General features: G+C 44.6%; 1 protein-coding gene across 9 annotated transcripts in view; it reads left to right on the top strand.

Annotated features, from left to right (window-relative positions):
* The window catches only part of AGXT2 (alanine--glyoxylate aminotransferase 2), a 66,061-nt gene that overhangs the window by 29,148 nt on the left and 14,041 nt on the right, over positions 1 to 22,872 (top strand). For all 9 annotated transcript variants that reach the window (XM_075588007.1, XM_075588000.1, XM_075587952.1 and 6 more), the window contains 6 exons: positions 2,837 to 3,021; positions 7,301 to 7,424; positions 9,819 to 9,913; positions 14,554 to 14,647; positions 17,373 to 17,466; positions 20,736 to 20,836. In XM_075588007.1, the coding sequence (XP_075444122.1) occupies positions 2,837 to 3,021; positions 7,301 to 7,424; positions 9,819 to 9,913; positions 14,554 to 14,647; positions 17,373 to 17,466; positions 20,736 to 20,836 (693 nt within the window). The remainder of the gene's footprint in view (positions 1 to 2,836; positions 3,022 to 7,300; positions 7,425 to 9,818; positions 9,914 to 14,553; positions 14,648 to 17,372; positions 17,467 to 20,735; positions 20,837 to 22,872) is intronic.

Below are 22,872 nucleotides of genomic sequence, written 5' to 3'. Positions count from 1 at the left end.
TGTGTGAATATGCTCTTCGATCGATTTTCACTACTTATGAGTAGAGCAGAAATAATTGAGTTATAAAATCATTCAAAATAATCTATTTATGTCTCCGGTTCAGGAACATCCTATGGAATGAAACAGAATAAAATTAAACAATAATGTTCATTCATGTATATTTCTTAAGAGATACAAATATTGCAATATATTACAATCAAGATTTTTGAAAAAAGAAAAAAATCTATAAATCAAAAATATTTACATATTTGGTCTTGCCCAGTACATATACAAATAAATGAAATATTATACTTGAACGTGATTTTGAGATAACGATGCATTCTGTTTATGAAATGAAATATTACATTTAGATTTTGAGATAATGATACAATTTGTTTTGGTATATATTTTTTGTATTGTTCATGTATTGTGAGGATATTTTTCAGCAATTAATTTGTGTTTTTAATAATTTTCACTATAGTGTTGATAGTGTTTTAATAATACAAAATTGTTATGTGGGTCAAGGTGTCTTAATACAGATTGTCCATATTATGCAAGTATGGACATAACTGTGACTCAGCTTGTTAATCGTTTATTTGTATACCCATGTTTTCTCTCCCTTACGATCATTTCATTCACCTGATCATGCGGTAGTGTTTACAGTTTTTTCAGTCATTGCGTGATTGGCCAATATGGGCCGTCACGTCACTGTTGGGAGGATATCTTACCTCTCACTGATGCAGTCAATGCATTACAGCCGGCGGTTCCCTTGGGTTAGTGTTTAACACGTCACCAAGGGGGTGTGACGCCTCCTATTGGAGGAAATTGCAGAGCGTCACTAAGTGAAGGGAGGGATTCATGGGTATTTAAACATACGATCGGTTGTACTTACTTACTCTTCGATAAAGCGTGGGTTTCCACGTGAAACGCGTCAGAGGCATATTTTTTTGCTGTTTTTAATGTGCCTTTAATAAACCTTTTTGCACCTAGTTCTTTGCAATTTTTTGGTCAGATGTGATCTTCAGCAGCAGCAGATGCACCGCCATTTCCTCCCACTTTGTCTAAATTTAGCATACAGTACGTTGTAATTGGTGGACGTATTTTTCAACCTCACCTACTAGGTAACTATGTAACTATGTAAACAGTTATTTATTTATTTTTTCATGCCTGTGCTTGTCAGCTGACAGACATTTGTTAATCAAGTTTCCTTTCTACAGTATGTGATTTCAATATGATAGGGGGCTTATGCACCTGATAAATATTTTGATGCAGAAAAAAAGGCAGATAAATGACAGCACCAGATACAGAATTTGATATATCCTATTGCAATATGTTCATCGTTTAACTCTTCCCAAATCTTTCCTTTGGTCCATGCAACCATTTACTAAATCATTCACTGAGGCAAGCGGGGTAAACTACATTGATTTATTGTTTGGGGGCTTTATTACCTCATATAACTGAAGTCAAGTTTCTATCTAGATCAGTGTTTTTTAAACCTTTTTTTTTTTGATTAAGGAGCCCACTAATTAAATTGAGAAGTTCTGTGGAGCCCCAAACCTCTCTAATAGCGCGTCTGAGATCAGATGCATTGTAAGGAACCCCAACCCTCTCTAATAGAGCGTCTGAGATCAGATGCATTGTAAGAAACCCCCACCCTCTCTAATAGCGCGTCTGAGATCAGATGCATTGTAAGGAACCCCAACCCTCTCTAATAGCGTGTCTGAGATCAGATGCATTGTAAGGAACCCCAACCCTCTCTAATAACGTGTCTGAGATCAGATGCATTGTAAGGAACCCCAACCCCCTCTAATAGCGCGTCTGAGATCAGATGCATTGTAAGGAATCCCAACCCTCTCTAATAGCGCGTCTGAGATCAGATGCATTGTAAGGAACCCCAACCCTCTCTAATAGCGCGTCTGAGATCAGATGCATTGTAAGGAACCCCAACCCTCTCTAATAACGTGTCTGAGATCAGATGCATTGTAAGGAACCCCAACCCCCTCTAATAGCGCGTCTGAGATCAGATGCATTGTAAGGAACACCAACCCTCTCTAATAGCGCGTCTGAGATCAGATGCATTGTAAGGAACCCCAACCCTCTCTAATAGCGCGTCTAAGATCAGATGCATTGTAAGGAATCCCAACCCTCTCTAATAGCGCGTCTGAGATCAGATGCATTGTAAGGAATCCCAACCCTCTCTAATAGCGCATCTGAGATCAGATGCATTGTAAGGAATCCCAATCCTCTCTAATAGCGCGTCTGTGATCAGATGCATTGTAAGGGACCCCAACCCTCTCTAATAGCGCGTCTGAGATCAGATGCATTGTAAGGAACCCCAACCCTCTCTAATAGCGCGTCTGAGATCAGATGCATTGTAAGGAATCCCAACCCTCTTTAATAGCGCATCTGAGATCAGATGCATTGTAAGGAATCCCAATCCTCTCTAATAGCGCGTCTGTGATCAGATGCATTGTAAGGGACCCCAACCCTCTCTAATAGCGCGTCTGAGATCAGATGCATTGTAAGGAACCCCAACCCTCTCTAATAGCTCGTCTGAGATCAGATGCATTGTAAGGGACCCCAACCCTCTCTAATAGCACGTCTGAGATCAGATGCATTGTAAGGAACCCCAACCCTCTCTAATAGCGCGTCTGAGATCAGATGCATTGTAAGGAACCTCGATTCTCTCTAATAGTGCGTCTTGAGATCAGATGCATTGTAAATTCTTCTGTATTTGGTACACTTTTTAAATTACGTGAAAATTGCAGGGAACCCCTGTTCATAATCTCTGATCTTGATGGACTCATGAGGATGCCTTTTTAAAAAAAAAAAAACCTTTTCTAATTTGTTTTCACAGTCACTTCCCTATGAGCGTATTTTGGAGATCCGCAAACAGAATCTGTCGCCAGCATTGGTAACGATATTCAAGAAGCCCATACTGTTACACCAGGGATACATGCAGTGGGTATTTGACTCAGAGGGTCGTCGCTATCTTGATCTCTTTGGAGGAATTGTGACTATTAGCGTGGGTCATTGCCACCCGTAAGTATCTGTTGTGTATTTTTTTAGTTTGCCATACGTTGCAAGTTACCATATTATGGGATGGAAGAGGCCATCTTGTCTTGTTGTTGTTCACTGCAGCTGAAGCTAAATAGGAAACTGCATGTTAACCTGAGTACCTACTGTATGTCTGTTGATCTCCCTATACATGTACTGTCTAGTAAAAACATAGCAATTGTAGCCAGGGCTGGTTTCTGGCTACCAGCTTGACGTCTCTGGCAGTAATTCCTGGTAAGAGCAGGCCTGCCAGTAGTAATCATGGGTTTCCCCCACTCTCTAGCAGTACCCTTGGCTGACAGGGGGAGGAGGTGGAACTAGACCTGAGTATACCCAATCGTGGGTCAGACCTGGTGCCCTCCTCCTGGCTGTACTTAAGGGGCATTGCCGCCCAAATTTGGTAGTGCCTCTCCTCACTGAGAGAGGCACATCACACATCAGAGTGCCTGAGCATTGGGCCTTCTCTGTTCCTCATCCACCTCGGGGGAAAGTGAGTGTGGACCTTTCCCCTGCCACTGCTAGAGGGGCAGGGAAAAGCTAGGACAGCTGCGGGGGCCCTTCACCTTTTAGTGGTTGTCCAGTGACCATCCTGCAGCTGGGTAGCCGATTCAGAGACTGTGTTGGGCAGACCACTGCCGTGCTTGTGAATGTGGACGCAATAAAACCGTTCCTGTTCATATACCTCCTGCCTGGTGTGTTATCTTACTGGGGAAGGAGAGGAAGTATTTCTATCATTAGGATCGCCTCTATACATCTGGAGCCTACAGCAGATGGAGGCGCTGTACTGCTAGAGAACCACATGCGGTATGTAACCCAGAAACCTGTCCTGTGTCCCCACATCCATCAGCGGATGACTCGGCCTTCCTGCTTACCAACAGGTAGCATGCACCACACACGCTGTAATGGCAGAATCTCCTACCGGGTGGGGGAAACACCGTTACACAAGCTTGCAATGAGGAGGATTCAAAGAAGGTGAGGACTGTACTTTTAGTACTGAGAGGTGAAACAAAGAAGAATTACAACAGCACTCTAAAGAAATCCAGCAGTGTGCTAGTAAAGACTTTACTTATTTTTGTTTTGTACACCTCAACAATCGAGGTTTTCACAAGTAATTAGATTTGCATTGTTAAAAAATAAATAATAATATATATATATTATTAGGGAACAGAGCACACACATCTCACTTTTTTTGAGTATAGGAGTGCCTGTCCTGTTTTCTGTATGTGTGTATATATGTACACACACAAAGAAATACCGCAATCATAACAACCGTTAACAATAAATGATATCTAAAGCCAAAAAATATCCCTATGAATGAAATCGGGACTGGCGGTGCTAAGGGGCAAGATAAATATCACAAACACAAAGAAACCCCTTAAAAAGCACTGTAACAGGGACTTATCCCTGTTAAGAAACTTGCCTCTAATCCAGCAGTGTGCTGGTTAATTGCACACCAGCAATCAGCCAGACTTCACCTGCCTGATTAGAACTATAGAAAAAGCCTGTTCCCAGAAACAGGAGGATTCCTGAGCTCACAATTGGAGCTGACCCAGGAAGGACAGACCATAGAGTTCTCTAGTCCACGATGTGGGCTGACCTGGGGAACAAACAGATGTCTTGAGCTGCAAAGAGATTGCAAAGGGGACACGATTTCTAAACCTGGATCCTGATATTGCTATAGCATACAAGGGTGCGGACTCAGGAGAGCAGAGAGGCCTTCCCCTACAGCTACAAGATACAGATAAGACTTTCTTATGGGACTGTTATATATCGTATCTCTCTCTCTCTCTCTCTCTCTCTCTATGTATATATATATATATATATATATATATATATATATTTGGGTTGGTAATTAGCTTAGCTAACCACCCAGTTAGAGAGGGTTGGACTACATGTGTAGATATTCTCCAAAGCGGAGTAGGTTTTTCTTTGGCTTATTTTGAATGTTTTGCTGTGTTAAAGGGACAGGCGCAATAAAGCCACCTTTTAGTTTCACTTTAAATGGTCTCCATTGCGTAACTCTGCACACGTCTCTTACAAGCACTCAGACATATCTTACAAATAAGACCATGAAAGATGTGATTTGTATAATACAAATAAAGTAGTTTTTAATGAAACACATCTAATAAAACAAGAAAAACTAAAATGACACACATGAAAACAGACTGAAAAAAACCTCCTAAAGCCAAACAATAAATGACGGATCAAAGAGTAATTTAAAGAAAACTGCGGAACATAGACGAGGGAAAACAGCGTGGGGGTGTAAACCTCAATATAAAGATTACTCTGGGGACAAAGTTCCCAGAGTGATCGCCAACTGGCCAGTCATGCATAAACAGGTAAATAACACACCCTCCTACGTATCCCTATACCAATGAGAATGCTGGTGTAATGAGCCCTAAGAGAACATGAGTAGACATAGCTAGATAGTGGTAAACCCTGTGTAACCCTGATTCCCCCACCCAATCTCACATAGGGCCACTCTCTGGGAAACTCACTCGGTTACATGACTTAGGCTGCGTCCATAGAGGTTGGAGCAGTGCGGAACCGCGCTGACGCTGAGGCTCGCCTGCTGAAGCCTGTGCCATTCTATGCACATGCAGTCGAGCCAGCGTGTGCGATAGGGTGGCGGGGGAAGGCAGGGCAGTGACGTCGCTGGACCAATAGCCCGCGACGTACTGACGTCAACGTCACGGCGCTGTGACGTTGACGCTGCTGTGCTGTGATTGGATGTTTTCAGTCGACAGCGCACTGAAAAACAGCTTCGCCTGTTGGCTGAAAAATCCAACACTTCAGCACGCCTGTGGACGCGCGCGTGAGCCCCCTCTCAAGGCATCCTCATTGAGGATGCAGGGGCTCAGCACGGAGCGTCCGCACGGCTGAGCACTGCCTGTCCTTCCATGGACGCAGCCTTAGTGTGGTGCATACCTGCTGGTAACAGGGGGCCCTGAGTCTCCCACATGATGTTATAGGGGAAGAACAGGACAGGCTTCTGGGGTCTTGCCCGAATAGTACTCGCAGGTGCAGCACCTCCATCTTGTGCAGCCCCAGGTGTATGGGGAGAAGTCTCTGCAGAAGAATCTCGTTCCCCCTCTTCCCAATAGACTTCACTCTCAGGCAGGAGGTATAATATAAAACTCAGGATGCTTTATTGGTCTTTCTGTATTCAGCAGCAGTTGATAGCAGTGTAGAGGGTATTCACCCTCAGGATGTCCCTGGATCCACTCCCAGCCAAAGGACACCGAGAGTGGCCCTTGCTCTTCCCTTATCCCCTGGCGGGATAAGAGGTAACGGTTTCCCACCGCTCCCCTAAGGGAGGGCCTCAAACTGCCAGAGCCCTGACAGCTTAGTTTGGGTAAACCTCACCTCTTTCACGGTAGAGGCAGACTGGCTAAATCAGGAAGTACAATGCATTAAGTACAGATCCAGTAAGCACCACCCCGTGCCTCTAATTGGACACAAGGCCTGATGTCACTACCTTCTCTTACTCACTGCACTGCAATGAGTGGGGAAACCCCATGATTACTCCTGGCGCACCTACCCTTACTAGGCATTACTGCCAGGAGGAGGACAGAATAATAGCCCAAAACCTATCAGGGCTACACCTGTATATGTTGAAAAAATGATGTCTGCATGGGGGAATCACCACCTCACAGTAACTGTATAAAGTGGCCCCCAACGATCAAAAGGTTGCAAACGTTCGCACTACCAACAGTAAGTTATTATGGCTGAACCATAGCTGCTCAGAATGGAGCTGATAGCTAAATCTCTGTATAGGAATTTAGTAACATGAGAGAGTCCAGTGACTGATAAGCCATGCTGAAACGCGTAAGTGGTGCAGATGGAAGCCTCCTTTTGCCATACTATGGACTTTTACTGACCAGAGAGAGACTAGCAAAGGGCCAGCAGGGGTGGACCTACCACTTAATTTATAAAACTTGATGTCAAAAGTGCAGCCTAAAGAAATACCTTTTGAGGATCATTGTAAAACTCACCACTTCTTCTCCTCACTTACTGGCCCACAATGTATCTTTATAGCAGGATTTATTACTTCTTTACATCAGTGTTCTTTACCTAACACACCCAAGTAAATGCATTATATTGACTAAGTGTCACTTAGTGGAACTCGGTCTCCCTTAATTTGCACATACCTTCTATCCCCTTTTTCAAGTTACAAGATGTAATTTCTGCTCAGTAATTCCAAGTCTCTCATTTGGATCTTAGGTATTTGCCTTCCTTACATAACGACATCATATCATTGCAGGAAAGTAACCGAAGCAGCTCAGAAACAGCTGGGGCGTATTTGGCACACAACTAACATCTTCTTACATTCCACAATCCATGAATACGCTGAGAAATTAACAAGTCTTCTCCCTGGGAAGCTGAAGGTATTTTATTTATATTTTTGCAGTTCTGTCATCAATTTATTTTGTTTGGTGTTGACAGAGCACTTATTAAATCTAAATATTCCAAATAATATACTGCAGATGAATAAAATAGTGAACAATGTCTAGTATAGTATAATGTGCTCATATAGCAAGTTGCAATTCTAACAATTGCTTCATACTTTATAATACTTGAGCCTGTATTTACTAGGTGGTGCTATGCCAGAAAAAACACCCTTCGTTTTGGATGACACTGTCCAGTCCTTTCAAGTTAATTGGCCCAAAGGTGGCTTCCGGTGCTGGAAAGTATTTTGTGGCATAGCACACTTAGTAAAAATGGCCTTAAATGTTTACAAGCTTTGTATGGCCACTGCTGTTCTCTTGTATAAAGATGTAAAACAGATTAAAGCTGCAGACCAAACAATATCCTACATGTGTTTTTTTTTTTTTAAATTGCATTAAAAAAAACCACTGAAAGACATGTTTAATGTATTATATTGTAACGAGCATGTTTTGTTTGTATAGCAGACATTTATAGCAACATTTATAGCAACCATTTACAAAGTCACATCCCCTTCCTCTTCTGAAACAGGCTCTGGCACACCCCTCTTTGAGCCTGGCCCTCTCTCTAGCAGTGCACCAATTGTATCTAGTGACTGCCTGGTCACATGATCTTCCCCACAGCACTTTGCATCTTTGCTCCTCTTCTGCTGCACTGACGGCCATTTAGTGAACACTCAAGGTGAAACTTTGCCGATCTATCGCAGGAGAACGGACCAATAGGCAATGTAGCTAATTACTTATCCTTGTGTGGATTGTATTGATGCATGTATTAAGGTTGGGGGGGACAGCAGCTTGGACTGCTGTTTTAAGGGTCTCAAAAGTATTTTGACATATTTTGCCTTCCTTTTTTCCACCAAAACAAATAATAAAATATGTGAACAGTATATGAACATGATCTCAAATTTGACAGGCAAGGTTAGACAGAACATTTTATATGGGGGCGGGGGATAGAGAGTGTATACTGTATGTATAGCAATACATGTGCATGTTTGGACTGCGATGGGAACCAAACCCGGGGGAGTATGTGTTGGAATATTCTTTCTTAGTGAGGATATTGTCCCATAATTATTTACAATCTTATGCGATAAGACAGTGGTGCTCAACTCCGGTCCTCAAGACCCCCCAGCAGGTCAGGTTTTAAGGATATCCCAGCTTCAGCACAGGTGGCTCAGTCTTCACCTGTGGTGAAGCTGAGATATCCTTAAAAGCTGACCCGTAGGGGAGTCTGGAGGACTGGAGTTTAGCATTACTACCATAAAATGCCTTCTACCGTAGCACTGGGAAACACCTTTTAAGCCCATGGAATTGAATGAGGTAAAGTGTCTTCCAGCGCTGGAAGGTGTCTAATGGCAGAAGGCAATATTAGAGACAAGCTCTGTATCTGTGCTCAGAGACAATGCATGTATCACTTAGTCCAGTAATAAATCCAATAATTCATATCACTTTCCTCATCAACACAGGCAATAATCCAATAATGACTTGCTAGCAGATGTAGTCAAATAATACTCCTATAATGGGGAGGTATAGGGAAATACCACATAGGTTGGCCACACTGCTCAAAATAAATGAACAGTGGGACCCCAGCTAGTAATCCCAAGCATGATAACACTCCCCTGGAGCTAGACTAGATAACATCCATGGAAGAAAAATAAAGCGTACTCACACTTGGCAATGTTGCCAGAAGTCCTGTGTTTAGCGTGCAGCTGCAAGAGAGATACTGAAGGGTGTGTCCCTGGAGGGGACGTGCAGGCAGTGCACTGCTGTGAGGTGCATATAGAAAAAAAGATGTGACAGTGGCTGGATCAGGTGCAATAAAAATAAGCTTCTTTATTGAGGAACAAGACAAACAGGGTTCACATGACGCTGAGGAGGTACTCTAACAGGTTTTGGGCTCCCAGCACCTGATCCAGCCACCGTCACATCTTTTTTTCTATGTGCACCTCACAGCAGGGCACTGCCTGCACGTCCCCTCCAGGGGTACACCCTTCAGTCTAATGGCAGAAGGCTGCTTAGTAAATAAGACCCATTATGCCACTAAAATGCAAATTAAATGTTGATACTTTTGACTGCAATATGGCCAATAATAAGTGCTCACTGGATTGGTTTTCTGCAGCTGTGACGGATCTTGGTGTCTGCTTGGCTACCAAGAACGGAGTATTTTTGCGATTTCTGGGGGGGCTTCAGAGGCGAACAATCTGCGAAGGGATCCAGTGAGATCAACAAGGGGAACATCTTCCAGTCAAAAGAGAAAGTAGATGAGCTTAGATAAATAAAAACGTTTCTGTTTTCCCAGAACTCCTCTGAGAGATCTTGTTTTTCTGTGTCACTTTATAGGTGCTCTACATGACAAACAGTGGTTCGGAAGCTAATGATTTGGCGATGTTTATGGCAAGACTGTACACTGGCCACTTTGACATAATTAGCCTCAGGTAATGTTTTATTACTTTGTGACTCATAGCCATTTAAGAAGCAATTGGTTGAAGTTTGGGGAGAAGGGGCAGTTTAGTAAAGTAAGTCATAAATACACAAACTTGAGGCTTTATTAAAGGTCTCACTCAGTCTCTCATACAGAACGTGATTTGGGGCAAATGTATATATCTTCCCATGACATAGCTTGGGAATAACACACACACACTATGTACAGATGTAGTAAAGATTACTGTTACCGATGGTGGTATATGTGATAATCTGCACGGAATCCCATGGAAACACTGTGATAATCTGCATTATAACGCAATATTCTGCATTGTCAGTTAGTATTTTGACTATTCCTGTCTCCCTTGTTCAGCTGCCTGTAATTCTCCCTGTTCCAGCAGCTAGCTGCATGTGTAAAGGCAACATTATTGCTACATTTGCCCTTCACACAGTTCTAGTTGGTTGCCCTGACAACCTACCAATCCTCATAGATAGAAGATTGGTTCAATCCTACTCCCTTGCCTTTATAGCAGTTACTTTGGTCCTTAGACCCATCCTGCTTGTCACAGGAACATGTGCTTTAGATCTAACTAGCTATCTTAGTGAGTACATGCTTCCTCCATTACACCCCTGCAAGGCCATCCTTTTTTACCGTCCCCCCAAAACAGAGCACCTTCACATAGAGAAGCACTCTCTCACCACACATTACCATCTGCAAGTACCCTTTATATTTGTTTTTGACTCCCCCATTAAAGTTGAAGAAAATAAAAGGACTCTGTGTGCTCTCAAAAGGGGATGAGTTAAACTACTGGACTTACTCTCATCCCACATGTGATCCTGGTTCCAGAAGAACTATACTGTACATTTGGGATTCCTCCAAACTGCATCTAACTAAAGATCTAAGATCTTCTTTTTTTTAATTTTTTTTAACAAACACTTTAATACCCTGAACAAATACTGTGATAGATAGATAGATAGATAGATAGATAGATAGATAGATAGATAGATAGATACAGTATGAATTACAAATGTCTTAAGTACTCTAATCGTTAACTTCTTCCTTAATTTATGTTCATATCGGCGAATTATTGATGTACTGGGCATATGTATCAAGATGGTGTCATGTACTCTTGGTTATGGAGAATAAAATTTTATATGTGTCAATATTTTGCTGGTTGCAAATGTATGAAACTTGTTAATGTCGTTACTTACATTTCATGCAGATTTCTTGTGAGTGGAGGTTAACGCCACCTAAACCTGGCCGGTGTAACGGAGACGTCTGCCAGTTAATATAGGCACAAACTGTATTATACAGCTCATTATAATATTGCCCGGGCTATCTCTTCCCCAATCCCTTCTATACATAAGCCTATAATATACATCTTCTCTAACTGTGCATGCAATGTCTTGTATATAATGTATACCCTGTTCATTTATGTGTTATTTGTCATTTTAACTATGTCCAGGACATTTTATAAATAAATAAATAATACATACTCCCCAAAATGCACATTGGCAAAGAGCTGACGTATAGCACCTTGATACATTGGGACCTATTCATTAAACTTTGATATTGCTCATTTAAAGTTGCCCGAAAACAGCATGCTATTTGACACAACAAAACCTGCGATTGTCACATCTCATTTGAATGTACTTGTTGCTGAATTTTCTGCAGTGCTTTCTGCAAAGTGACATCTCGCCAGGTAGAGAGAGAGCGAGATGCCTAGGAAATATGCAAATAAAATCATTTCAATACATGACATATTTTTTTGTTATTGGCATATTTCTCTCTCTTTGCTTCATTTGCATATACAATTTACATACCGCACAGAATTGTACAGCTGGAATCAAATTGCATCAACAAGCGAAGGCTTAATGAACACGGCGATGTGCCAATCCTGCAAAAGGAGCAGTTTCATGAGTCAGTGATGCAGTTTGCATCATTTTTGGAGCAATGCTTCATTTGCGTAGCCCGTGTTTGATACCCCTGTCCCAATAATCCCATATCTGATCACTGCTAGAAATGTGCAAATGTGTCTGAATTCAGTTCGCCATTGTTTTGTACGTTAACGCCCCTGTGGGGTTTCCCTGTCTGCGTTCTGCAAAAATGACGCCATTCGTAAAATAATTTGCATGCTTAAATTCTGCCCATTTCTTATCTGCGCCCACTTGTTCGGAAAGAGAAATCTTACTTAATTTGCCTTCCTCATATCAGAGCTGTCTGAGACATACAAGTGGTATTTTTATTTACTATATTTAAATTAGAACCGAAGTCTAATGACAAAGGAATCATGTGGGCAGGGCCGCCGAGAGGGGGGGACAACTGGGACTGCTGTCCCGAGCCCGGCCAGGCACGGAGCCCAGCCTCCCTACCGGCAACCCACAGATTACTCTCTGCAGGCAAGCCGGGCCCTCCCCTTTCCTGGGCCCCTTCCATCTGTGTCTCCCTCCCCTCCTGGAGGCAAGCCGGGCCCTCCCCTTTCCTGGGCCCCTTCCATCTGTGTCTCCCTCCCCTCCTGGAGGCAAGCCGGGCCCTCCCCTTTCCTGGGCCCCTTCCATCTGTGTCTCCCTCCCCTCCTGGAGGCAAGCCGGGCCCTCCCCTTTCCTGGGCCCCTTCCATCTGTGTCCCTCGCCTCCTGGAGGCAAGCCGGGCCCTCCCCTTTCCTGGGCCCCTTCCATCTGTGTCCCTCGCCTCCTGGAGGCAAGCCGGGCCCTCCCCTTTCCTGGGCCCCTTCCATCTGTCTCCCTCGCCTCCTGGAGGCAAGCCAGGCCCTCCCCTTTCCTGGGCCCCTTCCATCTGTGTCCCTCGCCTCCTGGAGGCAAGCCGGGCCCTCCCCTTTCCTGGGCCCCTTCCATCTGTCTCCCTCCCCTCCTGGAGGCAAGCAGGGTCCTCCCCTTTCCTCGGCACCGCCCATCAGTCCCTCCCTTAGGCCTCGGGCATGGTCAGCGCTTAGGCGCGCTACTGCTCGGCACTGAGCCCCTGCAGCCGCAATGAGAGCAGCTTTAGCAGGGGCTCCCGCACGCCTGCGGAAGCGTGTGTCTTAACAAATGTTAAGATTCTTCGCTTGCCGGAGCGCAGAGTCGGTCACGTGAGCGGTTCGCCCAATGAGGGCGAACCAGCTCCGTGACGTCACTGGCCCGCCCCCAGACACACCCACAGACGGCGCTCGCTCTAATGCCAGGGAAAGCACCGCTTTCCCTGAGCCTCAGCGCGCCTCCGTCTGGCTTAAGTCTCTATGGACTAAGCCTTAGGCTCTGTGGGCCTGCAGAGCTCTCCTGTGTACTGCCAAGCTGCTCCAGCAGGCCCTCCCAAGGGCCCCAAGTAAGTCCCCATTCCCCCTACTCCCCTTATACCACTCTCTGTATTTGGGGAGTGGGTTATTGTGTGTATTTGTGAGGGGGGCCTATTCTGTGTGTGTTTGTTTTGGGGAGGGGGGTAATTGTGTGTGTGTGTGTGTGTGTGTGTGTGTGTGTGTGTGTGTGTGTGTGTGTGTGTGTGTGTGTGTGTGTGTGTGTGTCTGTCTGTATTTGGGTAGGGGACCTAGTGTGTGTGCACGTGTTTGTATTTGGAGAGGGAGCCTATTTTGTGTGTGTGTGTGTGTGTATTTGGGGAGGGGATTAATTGTGTGTTTATTTGGGGAGTGGGGCATAGTGTGTGTGTGTATTTGAGGAGAGGGGTTATTCTGTGGGGAAATACATGGTGGTGGGAGGGGGGGAAAGAAAGGGTGATTGGGTGAGAGAGTGAGGAGGTGTGAGTGAGATGGGGAGGTGGTGTAAGAGAAAACAGGGCTCTCGCAAGGCTTCCAACATGTGGGTGGGGGGCCCCGGTGGAAACTTTAGTCCTGGGCCCCGGGAAAGCTGTCTGCATGTGGTTGCATCTTTTGATCAAAACATGGTTTAAGCCTGCTAATGATAAACTTCACCTAGCAGAAATCTACACTGAATAAACGCAATTTCTTACTGTTCTATGGACTAAACTTGGTGAAAAATGTGAGAGTGCACAGGAGAGATAAATAAATGGAGCATAAGGCCTCGGGCATGGTCAGCGCGCCGTGCTGAGGTGTGCTTGTACTTACTTGTGAGCCCCTACAGCCGCAATGAGAGCGGCTTTAGTAAGGGCTCGCCTACACTTCCTCAAGCAAGCAAAAGCGTAGGTCTTAGCAGAATTTTACATTTCAGCGCTCGCCGGAGCGCAGGGCCGGTCACGTGAGCGGTTCGCCCAATGAGGGCGAACCAGCTCCATGACGTCACTGGCCCGGCCGCCGACACGCCCCCAACACGCCCCCGGACGGCGCACTGTCTAAGGCCAGGGAAAGCACCCGCTTTCCGAGCCTCAGCGCGCCTCCGCACGCCAGCAGGAACCCTGGCCGAGGCCTAATGCTTATTGTGATTCAGTGCAGTTGTCAGGCTTGAATCATGGTTTGATCCAAATATGCAACCAAATTACTCCTTTGTTACACAGACTTAGGTTCTAAATGTAAAAATGTCACTAGTAAATTACAAGCAAATGTGGGAGGAATTGTACTTCTGTTGTCCACATTTGCACATTGGTACCTGAATAATTAGCAATGTATTCAGAAGCAAGTAAGCGCCGGTCTGCTCCCAAAACCCCTGGTACAGCTCATTATCCCAATGAATTCTTGTCTCTTTACAGGGGAGGTTACCATGGAAGCAGCCCGTACACACTGGGTCTGACGGCGCTTGGATTTTATAAACACGGGGTTGCAAACGGCTTTGGCTGCCACACGGTAGGTTTTCTGGCTGCCACACGGTAGGTTTTCTGGCTGCCACGCGGTAGGTTTTCTGGCTGCCACACGGTAGGTTTTCTGGCTGCCACACGGTAGGTTTTCTGGTTACCGTTTTTTTTTTCAGATCCTGCAGAACCGTTTCGGTGGCTCTTACATGGCAATACATTGCAGAATTTCTCTGCACTAATGCTTTGCACTAGAAAGTTTTACTTTAAGCCTCTGTATAGAAACGGTAGCGTAACCCTCCCTGCCTGGCTATAAGGGACTTTACATAGATGTCTGTGTTGTTGGCCACTTGGTGTGCATTATTTTTGGCAGGGGTGCTGATCCGCTCAGGCTGGGCATATATCCAGATGGTAAGGGTGGGCGCCAGGAACTTTGTAGTTATTAAACATGTCTTTTTTCATACTATAGACAGGTACAACTCTTCCACAGCCGCATCACTGCAGGCCTGAGAAAGTACATCGCTTTAACATGGAATCTGGCTTTCTTTAACTCATGTCATGGTTAACCATGCTTCTTGTGATCTTCACCATCCCTATCTTTCCAGGGTCCCAGCAGGGGATCTCCTTCCTCACTGTGATAGGATAAGGGGGTCATTACTCTGTATTCTCCCCTTCTCCCCTCTCATACTATACTCAGATACTGGGTAACAGGGGGTGATACTTCATATGTGCACGGCACTTCGTTCTCTCAGGATCCTACTTACGGTACTGGGTCATAACTTCTGATGATCCTGATATCAGATGAATCCCAGGGCTACAGATAGGGTGGCTTCTCCAAAAATACTGGACACAATGGTGAACGGTGTCACACGCTCGAGATGCACACACACACACACACGATTGAGACACACACACCTCTCAGCTCTTCGCTCCATGCTGTTTCCTCCTCTCCTTGGCCCCACCTTCAGGCTTCTGACATCTCCTGCTGATTGGCTGCTGCTGAGAAATGCAGCCAATCAAGATGGAGAAAGCTGCCCAGCTCCCTAGCGCTCTGCTCTCTTCCTGCTCAAGAAAATCATGCGGCCCCCCCAAGCTGGTCAGGTCACTATGTCCAGATAGGTAATACCAGTATACACAGACATGTCCAGTATTACCTCTTATTTTTTACTGGAGAGAATGTCCTAATACAGATAGGTAATACCAGTATACACAGACATGTCCAGTATTACCTCTTATTTTTTACTGGAGAGAATGTCCTAATACAGGACAGTCCGGTTCAATACCCCTCAAGGACACTGGTCTCCCCTGTTGAAGCCTGTACTTCCCCAGCTTCCTTTACCAGTGGCCTGACTTTAAAGGACACTTCCCTGTTCAGGAAAATAATAAAGGGGTATCCTACCCCAACTTTACTATCTACAATTGAGATCAATCCCTGGTCTCCCCTCTCAGTATCTCTAGGCAGAAAAGGGGCGGAGCTAAGCCTCTGCCTGGTTATTGGCAAACACCTTATCTAGAGGGGCAGGTGTTTGGTATGTAACTCCTATAACCCATATGGCAGGGGTCTCAAACTCAGTCCTCAAGGGCCATCAACAGACCAGGTTTTATGGATGTACCTGCTTCAGCACAGGTGGCATTTACAGAGACAGAAGGTGGGTTATGGCTATGTCATAAGAACTTGCCATAAGGTGTCTTCTGGTGCAGGAAGGTGTCATAGCATAGCACTACTTACAGTAATAATCTTTACCCATTCCGTATGACATTATAAATACAAATAACAGTTACCTTCGAGAGTCATCGGAATAACCCTTTAATGGGCATTCTTAAGAATTCCGAGCACGTTCTTCTAGAAGTTTATCATTGGTTAATTGAACATGCAGCCTAGGCGGCTAAAACACCAGGCTCTCACTAAAGATATTGATTGGAAATGTTATTGCACTTAATTAACAGGTATTATTTACAATTACATTTCATGGCTTGTGGGCAACACGTCAGTCTAAATTTGAAAAATGATTAAGAGTTAATAGTTTGTCTTGTGTGAATCAGATAATAAGGTGCAAATGAGGTGTATAAATAATCATGTGCAGTGCTCAAATAAATGGTATATAGCACTCGTGGCCGATTAGTAATGGCCTAATAACCGTATGCAGTGAATTGTGATGATTAGTAGAACTGCAGGCTGGAGTTCTCCTCAAAAAGGAAACATTAGGAGAACATGGCTAAACATTGATTAATATAAATGACAGAACAGGGAGGGAATAACACTCACACTCTCCCAGTCTATCAGGCACAGTAAGTGTATTAAGGGTACACATATCACTCAGGATGGCCCGAGTAACACAACTTGAGTGCAATGGCGGTCTCGATCCAAACCTCGTTGCGGCGGCAGTCCCGTTTCACTCCTTGTTGCCGGTATGGTAACTTCCGCATCTGTGCGCACACAGTGCAGAATCCCAAAGTGGAGTCAGGCTCGCTGGTACGGTGTCCTTAGAGGGACAAAATAGTTTGTCTCATGGCTGATCCTGAAGAAGATGCTGCTGCGGGTTGTGAAGCATTGACTTCACAGTTTTGAAATGATATTATCAGTAAACACGTGCTTGACCAAAGAATCCTATGTATTCACTGGTTGCAGTTGCATTGATACTCCACACAATATTATTAAATATATTAATTGAATGACTGAGTGCCTTCTCACAATTGCAGCATAACCACCACACAATTCTGCTACGTGACGGTGGTTTCTTGCAGTCTTTTAATGCTGTGTGTTTGTGATTCTTTTCCAGACAATGTGTCCTGATGTTTTTCGTGGTATATGGGGTGGAAGTCATTGCAGAGACTCTCCTGTACAAACTATAAGGGCATGCAACTGTTCTCCTGGTGAGTAGGTTATTGTGCAGAATGCCAGGCGTTTTAAATGTGCTCATTTATGTGCTCATATTGGCTCAGTTGCATGGATATACAGCCCGTAATAAACCCGCTTCGGTCTGTTCAGACAGTAAATAAAAAATGGTGAAATTCATCACTCATGGAGACTGTGATGGCAGATACAATAGATAACTTCAAAAAAAGTTTGGACATCATATTTTTAGAAAGGAAAGGTATACAGGGATATACCTAATAAGTAAACATGGGAAGGATGTTGTTCTAATAAGAAATCTGATTGCTATTATTGGAGTCAGAAAGGAATTTATTTTTCTCCTTAGGAGATATCATTGGATGATGTTTCACATGGCAGCTAAAACCTGATATTTGTAATTCTATTCTGATGATATCACACCCTTCACTGGGAGGGTGATGATTAAACAAGCAGGAAGAGGATATCGCAATCATATAGCCTCCCTGATGAAGTGCCAATCGTTATAATTTATATCAAATCGGTAGATTTTTTTTTCAGATCAATAAAGATGGGATAAAGGGCATTTTCAGCAGAAGGGCATGCTCCCACCTTCCAAGCTCTCAGGAAATCACTTTAGACCCATCTCTTCTGTGAAACATTTGAGCACTAGCCTCAGTGGCTCACCATATTAATCTGTGCTGTAAAAAGTTTTGTAATCATCGCACTAAAAAAATATTCTTTGATTCTGAGATTATTTTGGGGAAAGATGTAGGATAGTATCTTTAATTTTGCCATATATGATGTTTACCTAAAAAGCTTTATTTCCCCCCTTTAAATATGTGCATCAATGCAATCTGCACAATGATAAGTAATTAGCTAAGTTCTCCTGTGATCGATCGGCAAAAATTCAGCTCGGGGTTCACTAAATGGCTGTCAGTGCAGCAGAAGAGGACCAAAGATGCAAAGTTATGTGGGGAAGATCATGTGCTCGCACGGCCATATGTGAGTACACATAAAAGAACTGGTTTCTTTTGGTGTCCTTATCCCAATGTTCTCCCTAGGCAGCTATGGACAACTCTGGATATTTATCTGTGTGCAGCCCCCTCGCGGTCGCACACTCCCGACAGGAACAGCAGACAACGATGGAGTATACCTGCGTCCGGTACTACAGTTGGAGCGCAGATGACACGCAGCTCTTGCCGAGAGAGTACGGCGGTTGATCATCAACGAGCCAGAGGAAGCTGCTACGACAGCGAAACGCGTAGCTCTATCAAGTGTGCTGTTTTTGTCCCAGGACGGCCGCCGTACTCTCTCGGCAAGAGCTGCGTGTCATCTGCGCTCCAACTGTAGTACCGGACATGGGAGCAGGAGCAGAGAGGCACTGCGGTGTGCTGGAAGAGTACTGTAGCCGTGGCATGAGGACCTACATGTGAGTTCTCTCGTTACTTTTTTGTTATCTAATAAATGTGTGCTTTTAATATATACTCCATCGTTGTCTGCTGTTCCTGTCGGGAGTGTGCGACCGCGAGGGGGCTGCACACAGATAAATATCCAGAGTTGTCCATAGCTGCCTAGGGAGAACATTGGGATAAGGACACCAAAAGAAACCAGTTCTTGGCCGTGTGAGTATTAATTATATCTACACTATCTTAATATCTGTTAGTTGTTGGTGTTTACCAGTTCTGTAACCAGCGCTCCCCATCTTTTTGTGTATATCATTCCAAAGGATCAAGGTTAGATCCTTTCGGGTGAGCAGCAGGAATCTGACACCCCATTAGTTGCCTCAAGTCTAGGGGTCATCGGGAAGGTAGTATTTTACATTTACTACTTATTAAACCTTTATTATACATTTGTACTTCTTGCGAGTTAGCGGCCTCGTTTTTTCTTCTATAGGGAAGATCATGTGACCAGACAGTCACAAGATGCAATTGGTGCACAGCTAGAGAGAGTGCAGGGCTCAAAAAGGGGTGTGCCAGAGCCTGAGGGGATGTGACTTTTTAAATGGTTGCTATAGAAACAAAAAATGCTTGTAACATTATAATACAGCTCAACCCCATTATAGCGCGATCCGCTATAACGCGGTTTGAGCGTGGACCCCGAATGTAAAAAACACTCACTGCACACTGCACACTGCACACTGCACACTGCACACATTCACAGCACACTGCACACTGCACAGCACACACACTGACACTGACACAGACACACACAGTCTCACACAGTCAAATATACACACACACACAGAGAGACACACTGTCTCTTTAAGGGAGCTTGCTCTCGCAAGATGGAAGCAAAGACAGAGAGAAGAGCTGGAAGATGCCGGGTAAGGGCTGCGTGCTGTTGCCGCTGCCCCACCGGGCTTGGGAATGCTGGGAGAGTTCTCAGCTTTCCACCTCTGGCGGACGCGGTTCCACCACACAAAAAAAAAACTTAAAAAAAAAATAATAATTCCGGCGGCCATTTTTTTTCGCGACCCCGTTTATAACGCGGTGGTCGCGGGTGGCTCCCGAGGACCGCGCTATAACGGGGTTAAGCTGTACATTATAGTACATCATAGTACAGAACTGATTTATTAAAAAAAAAAAAAAAACATGTCGGATATTGTTTTGACTGCAGCTTTAATGCAGCGTTATGTTAATTATTTGGTCCATCTTGCCTAAATAGTTTACCTACCCCCTTACTTTTGAGCATGAGGCCTAATTGAATATAGCAAAAAGTAGCGTAGCCACACAGTTAACAATACAGTTATACATATACTACTACTATAGCAAAAAAATATATATATATATATATAAAACAATCATACTCATATAGAAATACAAAAAGTTTTGCAGAATCAAAATAACAATGTAGCCACAAGTAGCTCGACACCATAAGAATGTGAGAACATACTCTAATAATACAGAGTAATTCACTGGCAGAATGACAAAGAGCAGAAAAAGCTGGCAGGAAAAAAAAAGCAAAGGTCATAATATTATCAGGCTTCTGTCTCCCCCGAAAAGCAACCGTGTGACCATGTCAGGATTGGCGCAGTCCGCAGGGGAGAGGGAGCGTCCTCCACATGTACTTCTGCAATGCAACAATTTTGTGGCCTGTAGGAGTGATCCGATACTCCTTTTCAGTGTATGGCCGTGCTTTCTGGACTCTCCTCTTTTAACAATACAGCTAGATGTCTTCACTTCAGTGCAAGTTAATATTTATTAGCTGGACATTATCCAGCTTCTCGCCATAATAAATAGGGACCATAGTAGACCCTACTTGACTTGTATATACTGTCATGCTGCATTATTCATTGTTGTATTTGACTCAGGTTGCTGTGAAGCGAATGACAAATACATTGACCAGTTAAAGGAAACGCTAAACACTTGTGTACCAAAGAAGATGGCGGCATTTATTGCTGAACCGATTCAGGTAACAAAAAAAGGCAACATTTCTTCTTGTTGGGTTTACGACTAGGGGTAAAAATGTCATCGATCATAACCAAAAAACATAATTGAAATACAGTTGCAGTGTTTTCACGTGTTAATCACTTCTACCACAAGAACCTGCAACGCAGAAACGCGATTAGAGACGCAGCGGTTTTTGGGGAGAGGAATAAGGAGTTATCCAACTTATCTCCTCTCGTTGACGATTAAAATATGTCTGTATAACCGTACGATGTATATCACGTGTGTGTGTCTGTGTGGTACCTGTCCCCTCTGCCTCCTTATTCCCAGTAGTAACCAACAGGGAGTGTCCTTCTTTTGTATTAGAGGAGCATGGGAACTGTATGATGCATTACCCTTTAAAAAGAACAATCCAAGCCATGTTTTATTTTCTTACTTTTTACATCGTTTTGAAGCAGCAGGTCTCCAGAGCTGAACCCTGTTAATTTCAGGGTGACCAGATGTCCCGGTTTAGCCGGAACACTCCCGCTTTCTTAATGGCTGTCCCGGTTTTTTAATGGCTGTCCCAACTGCCCCGCATTCTTTAAAATGTTCCGTTTTTTTGTGGCTGTTCCGGTTTTGGCCATCAGAGAGCAAAGAGTGCAGGCAGAGAGGAGAGCAGGAGGAGAGCGGAGGCCGGTCTGACTGCAGAGGGTGGGGGCGGGGTTAGTGTCAGCAGAGCCTCAGCAGTGAGAGCCGGAAGTGAGGTGCCTGCTGCCAGTCGAGATGGTTTCCACCCCATGCTTCAGAGTGAAAGGTAGGAGTGTGTGTGTGTGTGCCCTGCAGACAGGACTATTGGGTCCGTGAAGAAATCCCTGCACACAGGACTGTTGGCCTGTGCAGAAATCCCTGCACACAGGACTATTGGCCCAGTGCAGAAATCCCTGCACACAGGACTATTGGCCCAGTGCAGAAATCCCTGCACTCAGGACTATTGGCCCAGTGCAGAAATCCCTGCACACAGGACTATTGGCCCAGTGCAGAAATACCTGCACACAGGACTATTGGCCCAGTGCAGAAATCCCTGCACACAGGACTATTGGCCCTGTGTAGAAATCCCTGCACACAGGACTATTGGCCCTGTGTAGAAATGTCTGCACACAGGACTATTGGCCCTGTGTAGAAATGTCTGCAGACAGGATTATTGGGTCTGTGCAGAAATCCCTGCAGACATAGGGTGACCAGACAGTTCCTCCCCCCCTGCTCCTCCTCAGAGCGTGTGTGTGTTTGTTAGTCTTTGTCTGTGCAGGTCAGTGGCTGTGAGTCTGTGCAGGTCACGGAGAGAATGGGAGGGGGGGTAGAGAGAATGGAGGAGGGTGGAGAGAGAGAGAGAATGGACGAGGGAGGGGGAAAGAGAAAACGGAGAATGAGGGAGAGAGAGAAAATGGGGGGAGGAGGGGAGAGAATGGGTGGAGGCAAGGGAGAGTCTGGGTGGGATGGGGTAGGAAAAGGAGAGAATGGGGGACGGAAGGGAGAGAGAGAATGGGGATGTGAGAGAAAATGGGGGAGGGGAGGGATAGAGGGAATGGGGGAGAAGGTAGAGAGAGAATGGGAAGAGGTAGAATGAATAATACAGCATCAACGGTGACACTATTAGATAAATATCATAATAATATTCATTTTTTAGTAATGTCATTTGTTTGTATTAATAATTTTTTTTATGTGTCCCAGTTTTTCATTTTCAAAATCTCGTCACCCTAAGGAGAGGCACAGGGAGCGGTAGCTTTGAAAAGTGGCCATTATGTGAGCCCTGTTAGCCAAACCAGAGCGGCTACCGGCACCCCCTATGTAGGTTTTTAGGGGAGCAGTGGGTCCCCAGAGATAAAATAAATGGGGTTCAGCTCCGGAGACCCCCTGCTTTAATCCTATGTAAAAAAAAATAATAATAATAAAAGTAATGGGGAAAAAACGACCTACTTGGATTGCCTCTTTAAACGAAACTTCGCTTAATTGAAATAACTTACGCCAGACACAAACTTAAGGTGCTGATAAGGTCGCAGAACAATATATTAAACCATCATA

This window comes from Ascaphus truei, chromosome 1 (assembly GCF_040206685.1).
Source record: "Ascaphus truei isolate aAscTru1 chromosome 1, aAscTru1.hap1, whole genome shotgun sequence".
NCBI classification, from domain to species: Eukaryota; Metazoa; Chordata; class Amphibia; order Anura; family Ascaphidae; genus Ascaphus; species Ascaphus truei.
This window is presented reverse-complemented; position numbering and strand designations above follow the sequence as displayed.